The sequence below is a fragment of the Myotis nattereri genome, assembly GCF_964212035.1.
Source record: "Myotis nattereri genome assembly, chromosome: 3".
Classification (NCBI taxonomy): domain Eukaryota; kingdom Metazoa; phylum Chordata; class Mammalia; order Chiroptera; family Vespertilionidae; genus Myotis; species Myotis nattereri.
In genome coordinates this window covers 2165649-2182869 of record NC_138077.1, presented here as the reverse complement: position 1 = coordinate 2182869, position 17221 = coordinate 2165649, and the positions used below count along the sequence as shown (strand labels likewise).

Below are 17221 nucleotides of genomic sequence, written 5' to 3'. Positions count from 1 at the left end.
TGGCTGTGGCTCTGGAGCGTCCGGCCAAGCAGGAGCAGCTCGGGAGAGCAGCAAGCCGGGGCAGCAGGGCCGACTCTGATCCTCCGCCCCCGGGAGCTGTGGCTCCAGAACATGGGGCTCCCCGCCCGGGGGCTCTGCCCTCCCTCCTGACATCACCCTCCTCAAAGGCCAGAGGTGGGACTTGTGGGAGAGCCCAGCGGGGGCGTCCCTGCCGCTCAGAAGCAGGTGCCCCCCAACACCCATGGTCCATCCGGCCCAGCAGGGCGGGGAGCTGGCTCCATGCCTGGCCTCTCTCCCCGGAGCTGCGATGGAGCAGCGTCCAGCCCTGGGGAGGGGTGAGCACTCCCCCACCCGTCCCCGAGGGTCAGGCACCTTGCAGACGAGGCTGGGGGAGCCGCTCCGTCCCACCAGGAAAGGGGAGAGAAGCCCCGGCGATGACTGAAGACCAAAAGGAAGGGTTTTCTTTCAAATCGGCGGGTCTCCTGGTCAAAGCTCAGAGGCCCGGAGCCCCGCGGCAGGGGGCTCCCTCTCGGGCCCCGGGCCCATCTGCCTATGGGGGAGGGGGTCTGTCCCCCTGACAGAGCAGGCCGTGCGCGCTGTCATCCGCCCAGCTCCGCACACCTGCCCGGAGCCGCACAGCCAGGAGCCGCCGAGGAGGCCCCGCCGAGGGCCAGCGGAAAGCAGTGTGGCCCGGGCCTGCGACGTGCAGTCACGGGACCTGTGCTTAGAGGGGCCGACACTCAGTTTAATCCCTGCTGTCGCCGCCTCAAAATTCTTAATAATTGTGAACAGGAGCCTCGCTTTTTCATGTTGTGCTCGGCCCACAGAGTCTGAGCACGACAATGGGAGGGTCAGACCAACCTGCTTCCCTGCTCAAGACCATCACCCATTCCTTCCCCGTGGCCCGTGCATGCGCGCACGCACATAACACACACGCACACATGCATATGCATATGTACGCACACACACGCACACGCACGCACACACATAACACACGCACGCACATGCACAGGGGTGTCTGCATCCCCCCAACAGTCCTGCACGTCCAAGCCTCCGACAGAGACGGTCAGTCACGCAGTGCACAGCGGGGGTCCTGCCTGGGAGCAGAGCCACCCCAGCCAGAGGCCAGCCCTGCTGTGGACAACACCAGCTGAACCCGAGGCCCCTGCACCTGCCCTCGGGGCTCTCAGCCAATCAGACGCAGAGACGTGGAGGCTACGGACGCGCACAGCCCCGGCCCCAGCAGCAGGGAAAGGCCCCGTGGCCTGGGCACCCCGGGAGGGCGGGGGTCAAGCCCTGCCTGCCTGCCCTCAGCTCCATCAGCCTCAGACCCACAGCCAGCGGCTCCTGGATTCACAGGGGCAGCGCCCTGGATCCGCCTGCGGGACCCAGGCTTCCGGAGGGAGACCGCCCCCCAGTGGCGGCAGCGGGTAGAAGGGCCGGGCGGGCCCCTCGCCCTTTCTCTGGTTCCTGGGCCACCCCCTTTGCCCTGCGCCCCGTTTTGTTTAGACACCGAAGCGGGAGGACGCGAGGGGTCGGGCGGCAGAGGAGGCGCAGAGGGACTCAGCTGTGGAAACAGCCGCACAGGAATGTTCGCTTTCTGATGCTAAAGTACAAAACCAGGGCTCCGAGGAGAAAAGTAGGCATTTCTGCCGCCACGTGGAGAAACCCGGGCTCCTGGCTGGTGCTCGGTGCAGCCAGAGGGACGCCCGGTTCCCAGGCTGCGCGCTAGGCCACGCGTGCGGGCGCTGCTGGCCCTGAACGCTAGACGTTCCCGCCGCCGGGAGCGCCCGCTGGTGGAGGGGGCCCAGCAGAACCTCCGGACAGACGCTCGCCACGCACCCGGAGGACCGCGGGGCAGACGCCCCGGACACACGGCCACCATGGCCACCACGGGGTCGGCAATCGTCCCGGTGAGTGTTGCTGGTCCCCGAGGCGAGACGAAGGGGAGACGCGGCTAGGGGGGTGGGGGGGTAGGGGACGGGGGGGGGGGTGCGCTGGTGGGCCTGCACGTCACGGGAACAATCCTCTGGAGGGGAGGGGATGCCACTTCAGTGACTTAAAGTTAGATCCACATGAGGCTGCCAGGGCCACAGGCTGGCTCCCCACCTCCCGTCCCGGGAGGGGCCTGGCCGGGATGGGGACTCCCTGATGCCTGTGAAGGGACCAAGCAGGAGCTGAGAGATGGAACCCAGAGCTGAGACGGTCCACGTGTTGGCATCAGGGCTCAACGCTCCCAAGATGGGGCGGCTTGGTGCCCCTGCCTCCGGTGGGATGTTGCCGTGACTACCAGGGACAGGTTCTGGCTCCTGGGAGATCAGGCTCTGTACCTGGGTGGGCCTGGTCCTGGCAGGGTGCAGGGGGAGGAAGCGGCTGTTCTAGAACTTCCCTCTATTTAATTTTTTAAAAAATATTTTTATTGATTTCAGAGAGGAAGAGAGAGGTGGAAACATCAATGATGAGAGAGAATTATGGGTCGGCTGCCTCCTGCACACCCCCCAATGGGGATCAAGCCCGAAACCTCGGCATGTGCCCTGACCAGGAATCCAACCGTGACCTCCTGGTTCATAGGTCAACGCTCAACCACTGGGTCACGCCGGCTGGCCTAGAACGTTCCTCTACTTACACACCAGGGAGGGCGCCACACAACACGCTGGGGTGGAGCTGGGGCAGCTGAGTGAGAAGCCGCAGGCATTTCAGCTCCCGGGGGGCACAGGGAGGAGGTGCTGCTGGACCGAGTTCCTCTCGGGGACCGGGGACCCCAGCTAACACTGCCCAAGGTCACCGGGCTCGTCTGTGCTCTGGGCGGAGGCTGAGGAGGAGTGGGCAGACCCCCTACCGAGTCTGACGACCCTGCCACCTCTGTGCACAGCTGTCCCTTTCAAAGCTCATTCCAACCCCAAAGAGAAGGGAGCAGAAAATCATAAAATAAAATAAATAAGAAAGGATAGAAATGAAGGAAAAACCTAAACACTTACTTGCTGTTTCCAATGGGAATTCCTAAAATAGCTACCCATCCAAATTTTCTTAAGAATCAAAAAGGCCCAACCAGCCCTAGCCAGTTTGGCTCAGTGGATAGAGCATCAGCCTACGGACTGAAGGGTCCCGGGTTCGATTCCCAGTCAGGGCACATGCCCGGGTTGAGGGCTTGATCCCCAGTTGGGTGCAGGAGGCAGCTGGTCAATGATTCTCTCTCATCATGGATGTTTCTATTTTTCTCTCCCTCTCCCTTCCTCTCTGAAATCAATAAAAAAATATTAAGAGAGAGAGAAAAAAAAAGGGCCAGCCAACCAGAAGAAACGGTTTGGAGTAGAGAGAGGTCTTCCCTCCTCACGCCGTTGGCAGCTCCGAAACATGCCCACGGTGTCCACACCCACCTGAAACCAGCACCTGCGCATGCCCACTGCTCAGCCCTCGGGTCCCAGGGGGCAGGGCTCTGTGCTCCCGTGCCAGCTCCTGGGCAGACAGACGGCGACCTGCCCGGTGGACGGCGATCTGCCCGGGTGGATGGCGACCTCAATCGTCCTCCCCGGTGGCTCCAGCCGCATCCTCCGACCTCACGCCCTCCGAGGGCACCTGGGTACCAGGTCAGGAAGATGAGACACCTGTAGGGGTCCGCTTACCACCCCTGAGATAAACCAGCACGAACTTCAGCGGAACCAGAGGAAGCCAGGCGCTTCGCATGCAAGGAGGAAACGCCGCCCTTGTTCCCTCGCGGCCCCGTGGCGCTCAGCTGCCTCCCTGCCCTCTGTGCACAGGACGTGCGGTGCCGCCAAGAGTCAGGCAGGAAGCCGGCCCCAGGGCAAGAGCAAGGGAAGTGGGAAGGGGGGGGGGGGCAGAGGCAGGGCGGGAGGAGAGGAGCAGGGAGCCACGGCGCAGGTGCCTATGGGTGAGGGACACATGGCGTCTGTGCAACCTCACCCAAAAGGCAGACGGGAAGAAACGGGGCAGAGTCGGGGGCTCCACGCACCCCCATGTGCCTCTCCCCTCGACACGTGCCACGAGTCACAGCGGGCCCTGCGGGCAGCCACACTCACCCTGAAGGACAGGGACAATCAGGATATCAGGATGGGTCACAGCACAGGCCCCAGCACTGAGCCCCGACACTGTCCCAGGTCTGCCCCCCAGGGGCCAGCGCGGGGATGCCCAGGACAGTCACCTGGGAAACGGGGCTCACACGTCGCTTCTCCTGCGACATTAACTCCCGCCCCGGACCCTGTGGGCGGGCGGCCTCGCGGACCTAACGGGAGACAGGACATTTGTCGTCGCGCACACATCGCACTACGCGGGAGTGATGCCCGACGCGGACACGCAGAGACGCCAGTGAGAAGAGGAAGGACAGCAGGGCAGTGGGCACGCGGCCCCGTCCACCCCGCCCACAGCCACTGAGACTCTCCTGCCCTCGCAACACGTCCCCCAGCGGCTGCCTGGCTCTCAACACAGGAGAGCGTGAGCTCCGCGTCTGTTGGCTTTAATTCAAAGCCGCTCCTCACAGCCTCACAGGACAGAAACCTCGGCGCCGTGTTCTCCGCTGTGACAAACGCACGCGCCGTGGGAAACCCGCCCAGACTGCGACCAAGGGGAGCGTTCCCAACCACAGGGAGCATCTGCTCGTTTAAAAAACACGTCCGTCTGTTGCTCTTGATAAAAAAGTCTACACTATCTCCAACCAATAAATAATAAAATGGGTTGTTTTTTAAAGTATGAAATGTAAACATGGTGCCCTTCCAACACACACACACACACACACACACACACACACACACACTTTAAAAATCGCGTGCGCTACACAGGGCTCTCGGACGACGGTGACACATCGGATCCCAGAGGCGGGGACCCCGACCAGAGTCGCCGCCACCCCCGGGACAGCGCCACCGCCCTAATCAACGTCCAAGGCCCCGGGGAGCTACTCCAGGACCAAGAGAGCATCTCATGTTCGCAACGAACCGGGATCTGAGACCAGCAACCTGCGGACGAAACAGGACCCACACGCGTCCTGAGCAAGTCAAGTTGTTATCTCACCAACCAGCCCAGCGCCTGGCATTTAAGGGGGAAATCACAGACTCCCACCCAGCAGCCTGCCCCGTGGATGTGCGTCCTGCCTGGCAGGGAGCATGGGGATCGGTTGCGAGAGGCCGGCTGCGGGTAGCGGAGGGCGGGCCAGGCTTCCCCCTTCCTCCCCCCGCCCCCCATGGGGCTGAGTAATCCCAGGGTCTGACCCCACCCAGGACGCACCCTTCACAGCTTCCCGCCCCTCCGGGCTCTCCCTCTTCTCTCCAGGCCGGGGTGCCTCTTGGGGGAACTTCAGCTCCTGCAGCCCCCTCGGCCCTCAGGGCCCGGGTTTCGAGCAGGAACAGCTCGGAGCTGGCCACCGGCTGCGACTGCGATGAAACATTCCGGACCCGCAGCCGAGAGCCGCCCCCTGGGCCAGCGACCAGGACGCCATGGCACATCAGGCAGCCTCCCCGCTGCGGCCACACAGCCCCAGGGCATAGCCGCAGGTACCAAGCTTCCTCCACCATCTCCCACGCGGGCTGGGAGTCAGGACCGAATCACCGAGCGCGGCCAGGGAGCATGTTCACCGACGATCCGAATAAGACCTGGAGGGGCCGGGAGGCTCCCACCCGCCCGCTGAGATGACGGCAGATGCCTTCTCCCCGCTCCCCGGTCAGAGCCAGGACCGCAGAGGGGAATGAGGTTCTAGAAGGCGGCAGGGGCATCGTAACTTTTTCTAAACAACCAGGGTCCCGGGCTGGCAGAGGGAAGAGACAGGCGGGGACGTGAGTTCCCCAAAACTGCAGACACTGCGGGTGACTCCACGGTAGCCGGCCTGCCGCGGCCCCAGCCGGCGGGCAGCGGGGTTCCCAGGCCCCTCCACGCCGCGCTGAGGCCTGCAGTGAGGACAGAGGGAAACAGAGTTTTGGTCCATAAAATGGGAGGTTGTTGGGGGGGAGGATTGTCGAGAATTACTCCTACGTCACCAAGGGCCTCTCTTCGCGGTCCGTGGCCTGTGGCTGCCCCGCACGCTGGTCTTAGGCGAGCAGCACCGGCCCGGGGGCATCGGCTGCCGGCTGGACCCCGGCGCAGCCTGGCCGCTCCCTAGAGCTCGTCGAAGAGCTGGAGGTCCAGGCGGACCACAATCTCCCCCGTGGGCACTTCGTGCAGCAGGAGACACTTGGTCACCGGGCCCTTGGAGCCCTGGTCCCTCTTGATGTCGGCCACGCGGATCTCCGTCCGGCCCAGGAAATCTGAAAGGAGAGCGAACAGGCTGCTCAGGGAGGGCTCCGCCTCGACCAGGCGCGGACCTGGCGTGTGGGGGCTCCCGCGAACCGTCCTCTCCTCCTGCGAGAAGGCAGCGAGGTTGGCGTGCGGGAGCCGCCCCACCTGCCGTGGACGTGACGAGCACGTCTGGGACGAAGCTGGGCGGTCGCTCCCCCAGGGCTGGCACAGGGCGCGCTCTGCCCTCAGACACTGAGTGTCCGCACGAGAATAGGACGGCGCGAGCCATTTAAACCTGGCAGGCCTATGGCACACACGATGGTGCTACAGGCCTCGGACCAGCAGCGCCTTCCCCGGCATTTGACAGCTACTGGCTGTGGTCTCCTAGGACCCAGGTCTCGGCACAGGCTCCCGTGGAAACCAGGAAGCTGGTCTGGTGGACAGACACGGGCTGATGCGCCCCCCCCCCGCCCCCCCCCCCCGCCCCTGCAATTCACGGGGAAAATCTCTGATGTAAAAACACCAGGACGGTCCAGCCAGCGTGGCTCAGTGGTTGAGCATCGACCTTTGAACCAGGAGGTCACAGTTCAGTTTGATTCCTGGTCAGGGCACACGCCTGGGTTTCGGGCTTGATCCCCGATGTGGGGCGTGCAGGAGGCAGCCAGCCAACCAATGATTCTCTCTCACCATTGATATTTCTCTCTCTCCCTCCCTCTCTCTCTGAAATCAATGATATATATATATATATATATATATATATATATATATATATATATATATATATATGGGTTTTTTTTGTTGTTTTTTTTTTTTAAGTATGAAATGTTTAAAAGAGAAACAATGCCAGGAGGTTCAACACGCACCCAGCAGGGCGTCACTGTGTCATGCTGCTTCTGTTCAGGAAGAAACCCAGCGCAGCCTCCGACCTCCCCGTGTCAGAGTGAGAGCAGCAGGGCGCCCCGAAGGCCCAGACGGGGGCGCCCTCGCCAGTCCCGGCGGCAACGCACCCTCCGGGAGACACTTCAAGACACTTCAACCCGAAGGGCAGGTGGGCCTCGCCCCGTCACTGCCGGCCACGCCCGCTCTTTCTGGGCTCGGAGACCCGGGAGGGGGTGGCGGGGAGCAGCAGCACAGGCCGCCCTGACCAGCGGCAACGCCACCAAAGGGCACGCGGACGCGCCTCCCGCTCAGCGCCGGTGTGTCCGATCACAGGGCCTTTGGCCGAGGCTCCGGGTGCGGCCTCTGTAGCCACCTGCTCCGGGGAAGCACCGGCCCAGGTGCTTGTCGGGGGGCGGGACCCCGAAGCCCAGGCGCTGTGTCTGCTCTGAGCGCCCGGCAGAGGAGCTGAGCCCCGCCCGGCTCCGGCCCACCAGGCCTGGCTGCCGGGGACTCACCGTCCGGGGAGAACTGGTCCCTCTCGAACACGGTGATGCAGAGCACCTCCTGCTCCAGGTCCCGGATGAAGAACTGGCAGGTGGAGTTCCACTTGGGGTTCAGGGTGTCCTGCATGGTCTTGGTGATGTGGCACTGGGAGCCCATGGTCACCTCGCAGTACGGGTTGCTCTTCCCTGGAGCGAACAGGCCTGCTGACTCCCGCCCAGGAGGGCTCTCGGGGCGCAAGGTGGGCTCTCGGGGCGCGGGGCGGGCTCTCGGGGCGCTGGGCGGGCTCTCGGGGCGCAAGGTGGGCTCTCGGGGCGCGGGGCGGGCTCTCGGGGCGCGGGGCGGGCTCTCGGGGAGCGAGGCGGGCTCTCGGGGCGCGGGGCGGGCTCTCGGGGCGCGGGGCGGGCTCTCGGGGCGCTGGGCGGGCTCTCGGGGCGCAAGGTGGGCTCTCGGGGCGTGGGGCGGGCTCTCGGGGCGCGGGGCGGGCTCTCGGGGCGCAGGATGGGCTCTCGGGGCGCGGGGCGGGCTCTCGGGGCGTGGGGCAGGCTCTCGGGGCGCGGGGCGGGCTCTCGGGGCACGGGATGGGCTCTCGGGGCGCGGGGCGGGCTCTCGGGGCGCGGGGCGGGCTCTCGGGGCGCAGGGCAGGCTCTCCGGGCGTGGGCGGGTCACGTCACGTGGGCAGCCCTGCCCTCTGCAGCCACGTCTATTCCCTCACTACACGCTTAACAAGTGGCAGAGGCTGAGAACCCGGCAGCAGCTCCCGCACCGGCATCACTTAAACTAGGAGCCCATCGCGGTGCGCGACTGGCACGGGGCCGCCCTCCTCGCTCTGGCCCGAGACGGGCCCGTGCGCTGGGAAACGGGCCACGCGGCTCCCCGAGGGCAGACGGCGGGAGGGAGTCGGGAACAGAAGAGGTTCCGAGCAAGTGCCGGCCACCGCTCCGGAGGGAACACGGGGTGAGGGAAGCATCTGACTGGGCCGGGTGGTGGGTGCGGGGCCGCCCGGGGCCTTACCGTGGGACCGGCAGGGCTTCAGCTCGATGCCCTCCACCACGTTCACCATCAGCCTCCCGATCCCCGTCGCCCTCTGCGATCGGACTGCGACGCGGAAAAGGCAGCCCGGATGCGTCATCAACCGCGGAGCCCTTTCCGCCCCGCCGCCTCCGCTTCAGGCACCTGCCCCTCAGGGACCCTCCTCCTCGCCTGAAACTCTGCGTCTGGCTCCCCGAGTCTGCCGCTCCCCATCCTGCACCCCACTCCCCTCCTCCCCCACCTCCACCTTCTCAGGGCCCGACCCTGCCCCGCCCCCGCCCCCCGCAGGCGCACCCTCCGCTCTAAGGGCCCAGCCCCCCACCCCAGGCGCACCCTCCGCTCTAAGGGCCCGGCCCCCCACCCCAGGCGCACCCTCCGCTCTAAGGGCCCGGCCCCCCACCCCAGGCGCACCCTCCGCTCTAAGGGCCCGGCCCCCCACCCCAGGCGCACCCTCCGCTCTAAGGGCCCAGCCCCCCACCCCAGGCGCACCCTCCGCTCTAAGGGCCCGCCCCCCCCCCAGGCGCACCCTCCGCTCTAAGGGCCCGCCCCCCCCCCAGGCGCACCCTCCGCTCTAAGGGCCCCCCCACCCCCCCCCCCCCGCCCGCGGGCAGCGGCCTCACCCAGGTATGCCTTCTCCCGCTTCTTCTTCTCCGTCTCGATGTAGAGCTCGGACGCCGCTTTGATCTTCTGCACCCAGGCCGTCCTGGAAGGAGAGACGGAAGGTGGGAGGACCGGGAGGCTCCGGCCGGCCGAACGCAGCTCCGGGCTCGGCTGCACTTGGCCCAGCAACACGGGCTCGGAGAGCAAGTTCGTTCGCCACGCGATGCTCACAGTGACCCCCCGTGGGCAGGAAGGCACGAGGGGCGCGTGTGGGGATGTTCCCGGGACCTCATGGCGCCCGTGGAGGAAACCGGTGTCCTGGGCGCTCCCTGGGCGACAGACCCACGGCTGCGCCCCTGCCTTCCTTCCGGGAGCAGCACACACCTGCCCGCTCGGCCCGCTCGACCGGCCAGGCTCTGGCTCCCTAACTGTCAGGGAAGAGAGGGGCGGACACCGCGGGCAAGCCTTCATCTTTCAGGCCCATCTGCACGGAACCGGCCCGTTTCCACGTGGCTCACACGCTCCCTGCACAGAACCAGCCCGTTTCCACGTGGCACACATGCTCCCTGCACGGAACTGGCCCGTTTCCACGTGGCTCACACTCCCTGCACGGAACCGGCCCGTTTCCACGTGGCACACATGCTCCCTGCACGGAACCGGCCTGTTTCCACATGGCACACGCTCCCTGCACGGAACCGGCCTGTTTCCGCATGGCACACGCTCCCTGCACGGAACTGGCCCGTTTCCACGTGGCTCACACGCTCCCTGGAATGCTCTGGCCTGTGTCCACTCCTCCCGGAAGCCGATCTGTTTCCTTTGGCTCCAAGCAGACACTGAAGCAAAGTGCCCACAGCTCCGGGGTCCAGAATGTCTGTCCAGGAGCGGGGGGGTGGGGGGCCTATTAACCCCCAAGGCGCTTTCCTTTTGCTTCCTACCGCCTGGGAGGCCTGAGTTGCTCTTTCATCTCAAAGAAATGAGGAAGATTCCTGCCCAGGAACTCCTAGCAGATGAGTGTCAATTCTTTCTATTTGGAAACATTCCCGCCAGGTGTCCACCTCCCGGAGCTCTAGAAGCAAGGACAGGACCTGCCCGCCCCCTCCAGCCAGAGGCTGAGGCTCGGGATGGGGACCGTGGGCCTGCCGGCTCATTTAATGCCCCACATGGGCTGCACCTGGCGGGACCGGGTGCCAGGGAGGCGGCGGCTCTTACCTCTCATTGATGCTCTCTGCTCGGAGGGTGTAGACTCGGTCGATGTGGGAGATGTGGAAGATGGGCTCATCCCCAGACGGGTCGGTGGGTAATTTTACTAGAACCTCATTTAGGAAAATGGGCTGAAAAATAATGCACGGGCATTATAAAAACCAGATGGCATCTGTGTTCCGGTGAACTCGAGTGCATGCGTGTGTGTGTGTGTGTGTGTGTGTGTGTGTGTGTGTGTTCTAGTAAACGCTACCAGAATAATGATTCTGTGTTAGCATCAACTTTCATAGGTAGCAAATCCTATATAATAACAGGGTAACATGCAAATCGACCGAGGGGCGGGTTCACTGGTCGCTATGATGCGCACTGACCACCAGGGGGCAGACGCTCCATGCAGGAGCTGCCCCCTGGTGGTCAGCGTGCTCCCACAGGGGGAGCGCCGCTCTGCCAGAAGCCGGCTCATGGCTGGTGAGCGCAGTGGCGGTGGCGGGAGCCTCTCCCACCTTGGCAGCAGCACTAAGGATGTCCAACTGCCAGCTTAGGAGCGGGCCTAAGCCGTCAGTCAGACATCCCCCGATGGCTCCTGGACTGTGAAAGGGCGCAGGCCAGGCTGAGGGACCCCCACCCCCACCCCGAGTGCACAAATGTCGTGCACCGGGCCTCTAGTTATAAATATGGGACTCCCCATCTTGCAGGTATTTTTTAAAAATAAATTGTATTGATTTCAGAGAGGAAAGGAGACAGAGAGAGAGAAACATCCATGATGAGAGAGAATCATTGACTGGCTGCTTCCTGCACGCCCCCTATTGGGGATGGAGCCTGCAACCCGGGCCTGTGCCCTGACTGGGAATTGAACTGTGACCTCCTGGTTCATAGGTTGACGCTCAGCCCAGAGCCCCGCCGGCCGGGCTTGCAGGTCTTGCTAAGTCCTTCTGAATGAGAACCTGTCTGTTTTTCCTGCAGCAAACAGCCGCCATCAGCCTTACCGCCGAGCAATCTCTCCGAAGATTTCCATACACAGTTGCTAGGAGAGATGTAGGTGTGTACACTGTTCTTTTTCTGAATGAAGGTTAATACTGATTCAGAGAAAATTCATCTGTCAGAACACCCCACAGGGCCAACTGTGGAAAAACAGTGTCCTGTGACAATAAGACACACAGCACAGCGGGCACGTGGGAGCAGCCTAAATGAGTAGCTCAGGGGCACCCCGCCCAGCGACTGTTCTGATTGGCTGGAAAAGTGGGGGTGTGGATGTGTCAAGTAACCTTGGGGCAGTTTGGAGGGGGACCTGGGATATTGGGAAGGTGGGCACCTCTCCTGTGCCCGCCTCATCTGCACACTTGACCGTGAGCCCCGCCAGGGCAGGTGTGCCTTTGTCGGGGGGCCCGCAGCAGCCGCTGGGCAGCTAACGGATGTACATCCACTGCCCTGAGCGCTGCCCCTCCTGGGAGCACAGGCTCCGCTCAGAGGCCGTGTGAGTGGGTCCCGACCACCGCAATGAAGCGGGTGGTGGTCTTTTTGCTGGGGAGGGTCTTGCCTTCAATTTATAAAAAACACAATTTCAGCCCAGCCGGCGTGGCTCAGGGGCTGAGCGTCGACCTATGAACCAGGAGGTCACGGTTCGGTTCCCAGTCAGGGCCCAGGCCCGGGTTGCAGGCTCCATCCCCAGAGTGGGGCGTGCAGGAGGCAGCCGACCCATGATCTCTCTCATCATTGATGTTTCTCTCTCGCTCTCCCTCTCCCTTCCTCTCTGGCATCAATAAAAATATATATTTTTAAAAACAACACAATTTCTGTGAAGGTCAACAAGAGAAGCTCAGGAAGATGGGCACGCAGTCACCCTAACCCTGGCCGCCCCTCCCCTCCTCCTCCACCCACGGCCCCCTCTGGACGCTCCGGGGAACGGCCGCCCACAGCACCCGGTCGCGCCGTCGCGTGCGACTCACGGTTTTGTACATCTTGTACTGCAGGTTGGACTTGGGGCTGAAGACCTTGTCGGTGCCCGAGGAGCCCAGTGGCTTCACGATCTGCGTGAGCAGCAGGAAGTCGTTGAAGAGGAAGCCGTACAGCTCCTTGTTGCTCTTGGCCTTGTAGAGCTTCCCGCTGTGCAGGAACTTGCGTGGCCCCAGGCAGTTGGTCACCGAGTTGAACACAAGTTGCTGAGAAGGAAGACAAAGCCCAGAGAAGGCAGGAGGGGGGCGGGTCAGGCGGAGGCTGCCGACTCTGCCTCCGAAAGCACCTGCTGCATCGGATCTGGGGCCCGAAGGACCTTGGGATCATCGTGCTGGCCCGGCCGCGTGGCTCAGCGGTGAGCATCGACCTGGGAACCAGGGGGTCATGGTTCCATCCCGGTCAGGGCACAGGCCCGGGTGGCGGGCTCGATCCCCAGTGGGGGGCGTGCAGGAGGCAGCCGGTCAATGATTCTCTCTCATCGTTGACGTTTCTATCTCTCTACCTCTCCCTTCCTCTCTGAAATCAATAAAAAATAAATAAAATGAATAAAAAAAGAGAATATCGTGCTGAGCGAAATAAGTCAGACGGGAAAAGTGAGACCATAGGATCTCACTCGTGTGTGGGACATAAAACCTAAAGCAACAAATGAGCAAACAAGACAGACAAAACCCCTCAATCCAGTATGGGGGCTGCAGGGGGAAGGGCACGGAGGGGGAGTGAAGGGTAACGGGGGTCAACCATATGGGGACAGAAGATCTGACTTTGGTGGTGGGCACACAATGCCACATACAGACGCTGCACCCTAGAATTGTACCCCTGAAACCTGTATAATCTTATTAACCAATGTCACCCCAATAAATTCAATTTAAAACAAATTGTAAAGGCCCGCTTTGAAGACCTTGGGCAGTGCAAAGCTCAGGGGGCCGAGTGATGCCTCACACAAAGCCAAGCAGAATAAACACTGCGTTGGTGCGAGTCAACCTCATCCAACTCACTGGTACTGAATACAACTTTCTCCCTGCGACTTCCCAAACCTTAAGAAATGGGCCTGAGTGCTAAAATGCAGCTCTATCACCCCCCACCTGACTCTATCATCCCCACCAGGCTTTTTCATCCCCCTGACTCTATCACCCCTGGCTCTCTCACCCCCTGGCTCTATCCTATCATGCTCTCGCATCCCTGGCTCTATCATCTCATGTTATAACCCCCCCTGGCTCTATCATCTTGTGCTCTATCACTCACACACACCCGGGCTCTTTCACCCCCCCCTGCTCTATCATCCCTGGCTCTATCATCTCGTTCTCTCTCTCTCTCTCTCTCTCTCTCTCTCTCTCTCTCTCTCACACACACACACACACACACAGGCTCTTTCATCCCCTTTCTCAATCATCCCCCCTAGCTCTATCATCTCATGCTCTGCCACCCCTGGCTCTATCATCTCATGTTATAACCCCCCTGGCTCTATCATCTTGTGCTCTATCACTCACACACACACGGGCTCTTTCATCCCCCCACTCTATCATCCCTGGCTCTATCATCTCGTTCTCTCTCTCTCTCTCTCTCTCTCTCTCTCTCTCACACACACACACACACACACAGGCTCTTTCATCCCCTTTCTCAATCATCCCCCCTAGCTCTATCATCTCATGCTCTGCCACCCCTGGCTCTATCATCTCATGTGAGCAGGTTATGAAGGGGCAGAGGAAGATTGAGGCAGGAACAACCTGACTAAGGCCTCCTTTTCTGACAGCAGCAGGAAGACTGAGGAAGAGGAAGGCCACAGCTATGCCCAGGCAGCAATATGATCCAGGCAAGTGTCACAGTCCCCCTGTGCCCACACGCGGGCCTCGGGGAGATGCTCCACCCAGCATCTCTCTCCAGAAGTGCGAGCCCTTCAGCTCCCCGACCGCAAAGATCCCACAGATAAACTCTGAGGGACACCGAGCCCACAAACAACAAGCACAGCACAGACAGCGGAACTGCCCGTGTGGAGAGGGCGGCACAACAGCAGACAAGAGAGAGGTCCGTGACGTTAGGTACCGCACGGTCAGGTTTGAAACACACAGGACTGGCGTTAACATGTTAGGAAACAAACGAGGAGCAAGGCCACCTGTGCAAGAAATAGGGCACTGGAAAGAAACCAGCAAACCAGAGAAAATGAAGAGCGCTGCTGGGAACGGGAAAGACCGTAACTGGAATGTAAACATTTGGGGATGGGTTCAGCAGCACATCAGAAGTAGCTAGAGCTGTGGGCTGGAGAGGGGGTGGCCCGTGATCTGTCCCCTTCGGGCTGGCTGCCGGGGGTCAGCGGGCCCGGGGCCGGTCCCATGCCCACCCCACCAGGCGGCGAACCTCGGACAGGCCTTCGCACTGCACGTGGGCTTGGATCCACTCCAGCCGGTCGGAGTTCTCCTTCTCCCGCACCCCCTCGTTCACCTGGGAGCACAGCTCCTCCGCCTTCTCCAGGGCGAGCCTCAGGTGGCTGTGGTCGGGGTGGTTCTCGGGCGTGTTCTCCAGGATCTGCAGGGGAGACCGGAGCACAGCGTGGTGTTGGGGGGGGGGGGGCGGGCATGTTCGCTGTCCTGAGGGCCAGGACGGCAGAGGCGCCACACGGGTAGGGCATGGCGGATGCGGCCACTCCCTGCTGGCAGGGCCCCTTGGGGGACAGGGGACGGGGGGAGGGGGGGCGGGGGGGAGGGGCTGCCACATTACTTACACTTGGGGTGGGAGGGGGTAGTGGCACTGAGCCTGCACTAGGGACAGAATCAAGGTCTCAGCTCTCACTTCCAACATTCAAGGTCAAAGCCACTTGGTGGCTCGGCTGAAGGTCGAGTATTATTAGCTCGTTCGGGATAAACAGCTGCTCTTTCCGGGACAAACAGCGCAGAGGCTCCAACCCCTGTTGGTGCCCGATTCCACCCACGGACAGGGGGGCGCCAGCCGGACGCCGTGGCCCTGGCGCCGGGGTGAGGAGCCGTGCCGCCCGCGGAAAGGGGGCGCACTCACGTTCTTGATGATCAGGGGGTATCTGGTCACCCGCTGCATGGGCTTCAGGATGAAGCTGGAGAGCGGCATCCCTTTGCAGCGCGGGTCCATGGCCAGCCTCTGAGGGGAGAGGTTCCTTAAGGCGCGAGCCCCGGCCTCAGCGCCGCGGCTGCTGATTCACCTGAGCGGCCGCGGGGAGGAGGCGGGCGGCGCCTGGCCGTCCCGGGTCCAGGCCCTGCGGTGCGACTCAGGGGCTCGCCGTTCCTCACTCAGGGAGGAGATGAGAGACTACTTCTCCTGGATATTTGCAAAAATTCCCGAACAGTCCCCAGTGCGAGGTGAATAGAAATGCCCCGTCGGTCTCAGGACGCGAGGGCTGTGCCGCTGGCTGTGCGGTGGAGCCTGCCCACGCCCGGGGTCAGGGGTCAGGACTCCGGCTTCGGGGCCTGCGGGTGTCTCCCCCATGGACTCCCCACCTCTTTCTTCTGTCCCTTGTGCCAATTCTGTCCATTTATCTGGAGGAAAGAGTCCTTCTGTCCCCCAAAGTGATCCTCTCCACAGTCACGGGGGGCGGGGGGGTGGAGAGGAGCGGAGGGGGGAATGGGGGGTGGGCAGTGATGGCTCTCAGGGCATCGGCATAACCATGACCGCCCAGCTGGGGACTGTGGGCGCTGCACCGGTGGCAGACGCCATTATTCCAGCAGCAAAGGCCTGTCACACCCCCAGGGGTGAGGCTGGAGAGCTTCTGGGGGGGGGGGGCGGGGGGAGGCGAGGAGGGGCGACCAGCTCTGGCCCTGGGCCCTGGGCCGGTGTCAGCATCTCCTTGAAGGTCAAGGGCATGGGGATGAGCTCCTCCAGCCTGTGCCTGGAGGACCCACCATGGCGCCCACCTGGCAGCCCAGCCCTGCTCTGCAGCCTGCAGCCCCAGACCGACTTCTCCCCACGCACTGGCAGCAAACAGCAGCCTTTAATGTAGAGAAACTCTGAGGGAAGGACCCACAAACACATGCGATGCTGTGGCCGAGGAGAGCCGGCAGGGAGGGGCCTCAGACACATGCTGGACGGAGGGACGCCTGCCCCCGGGCATCGGTGCAAAGACAGCGAGTCGTCATCAGCACGTTCTCTATTCAGCGAAACCTGCCCGTTTAACAGCCGTTATTTATCCCTTTCTTTTATTTCCTCTGGGAGAGGTGGTGAGGCTGACATGCCCAGCAGGGACCAGCAGCACCCCCCTACATCCCCCAGAGGACACACAGGTCTCCAGACCCCTGCTCCCCCCGAGGCAGAGGCCCTGGCATGTCACACGCCCCCCACTGGCTGCCTGGGGTCCGAGCCCGTCAGGAAGCACCAGGCGGGGCAGGGACAGGATTGCTGGGGCTGCAGGCCGCCCTCCAGGCGAAGGGCAGAGACCAGCAAAGAGTGGAGGCGCCCAGATGAACCAGAGCAGGAAACCTGGGCCTTGCCCGCCCTCCGGGGCCTGAAAATGAGACGGGGAACTTAAACCTGAATCCAAACACCACCAGCACCTGGACAGCAGCTCCTTTAGCAGAACTTTGCCTTGAATTAGCCCCGGACACACCCAGGGGCCCAGGACGGCCGCTGGGGGCAGGGTCTCACCCAGCCCGGCTCCTGACCTTGACGAAGTCCTTGAAGTCGGGGGCCTCGTCCGTCTTCTGCTGGATGAGGGCCGCCCCATTGAGCTGGCAGCTGCAGAAGCGGATGTAGGGCTGCATGTGTGGCAGCTGGGCCGTCAGGATGTCCCCGATCATCTTCACCGGCATCCTCTCCCCCGACATCTTCTTGCGAACTCTCAGCGCTCTGCGTGGAGACACGGCAGGTGAGACCTGCCCTC

The 17221-nt window shown here is 62.7% G+C and overlaps 1 protein-coding gene across 1 annotated transcript in view; it reads right to left on the bottom strand.

The window, feature by feature from the left end:
* Nucleotides 1–5235: 5235 nt before the first annotated feature.
* ITSN1 (intersectin 1) overlaps nucleotides 5236–17221 on the bottom strand; it is a 165290-nt gene continuing 153304 nt past the window's right edge. Inside the window, exons 32-40 of the mRNA XM_081088478.1 lie at nucleotides 17004–17187; nucleotides 15391–15489; nucleotides 14737–14904; nucleotides 12378–12590; nucleotides 10441–10562; nucleotides 9252–9334; nucleotides 8614–8697; nucleotides 7614–7787; nucleotides 5236–6248 (exon numbers count right to left, since the gene is read on the bottom strand). Coding sequence (XP_080944604.1) covers nucleotides 6100–6248; nucleotides 7614–7787; nucleotides 8614–8697; nucleotides 9252–9334; nucleotides 10441–10562; nucleotides 12378–12590; nucleotides 14737–14904; nucleotides 15391–15489; nucleotides 17004–17187 — 1276 coding nt within the window. The 3' untranslated portion in view covers nucleotides 5236–6099. The remainder of the gene's footprint in view (nucleotides 6249–7613; nucleotides 7788–8613; nucleotides 8698–9251; nucleotides 9335–10440; nucleotides 10563–12377; nucleotides 12591–14736; nucleotides 14905–15390; nucleotides 15490–17003; nucleotides 17188–17221) is intronic.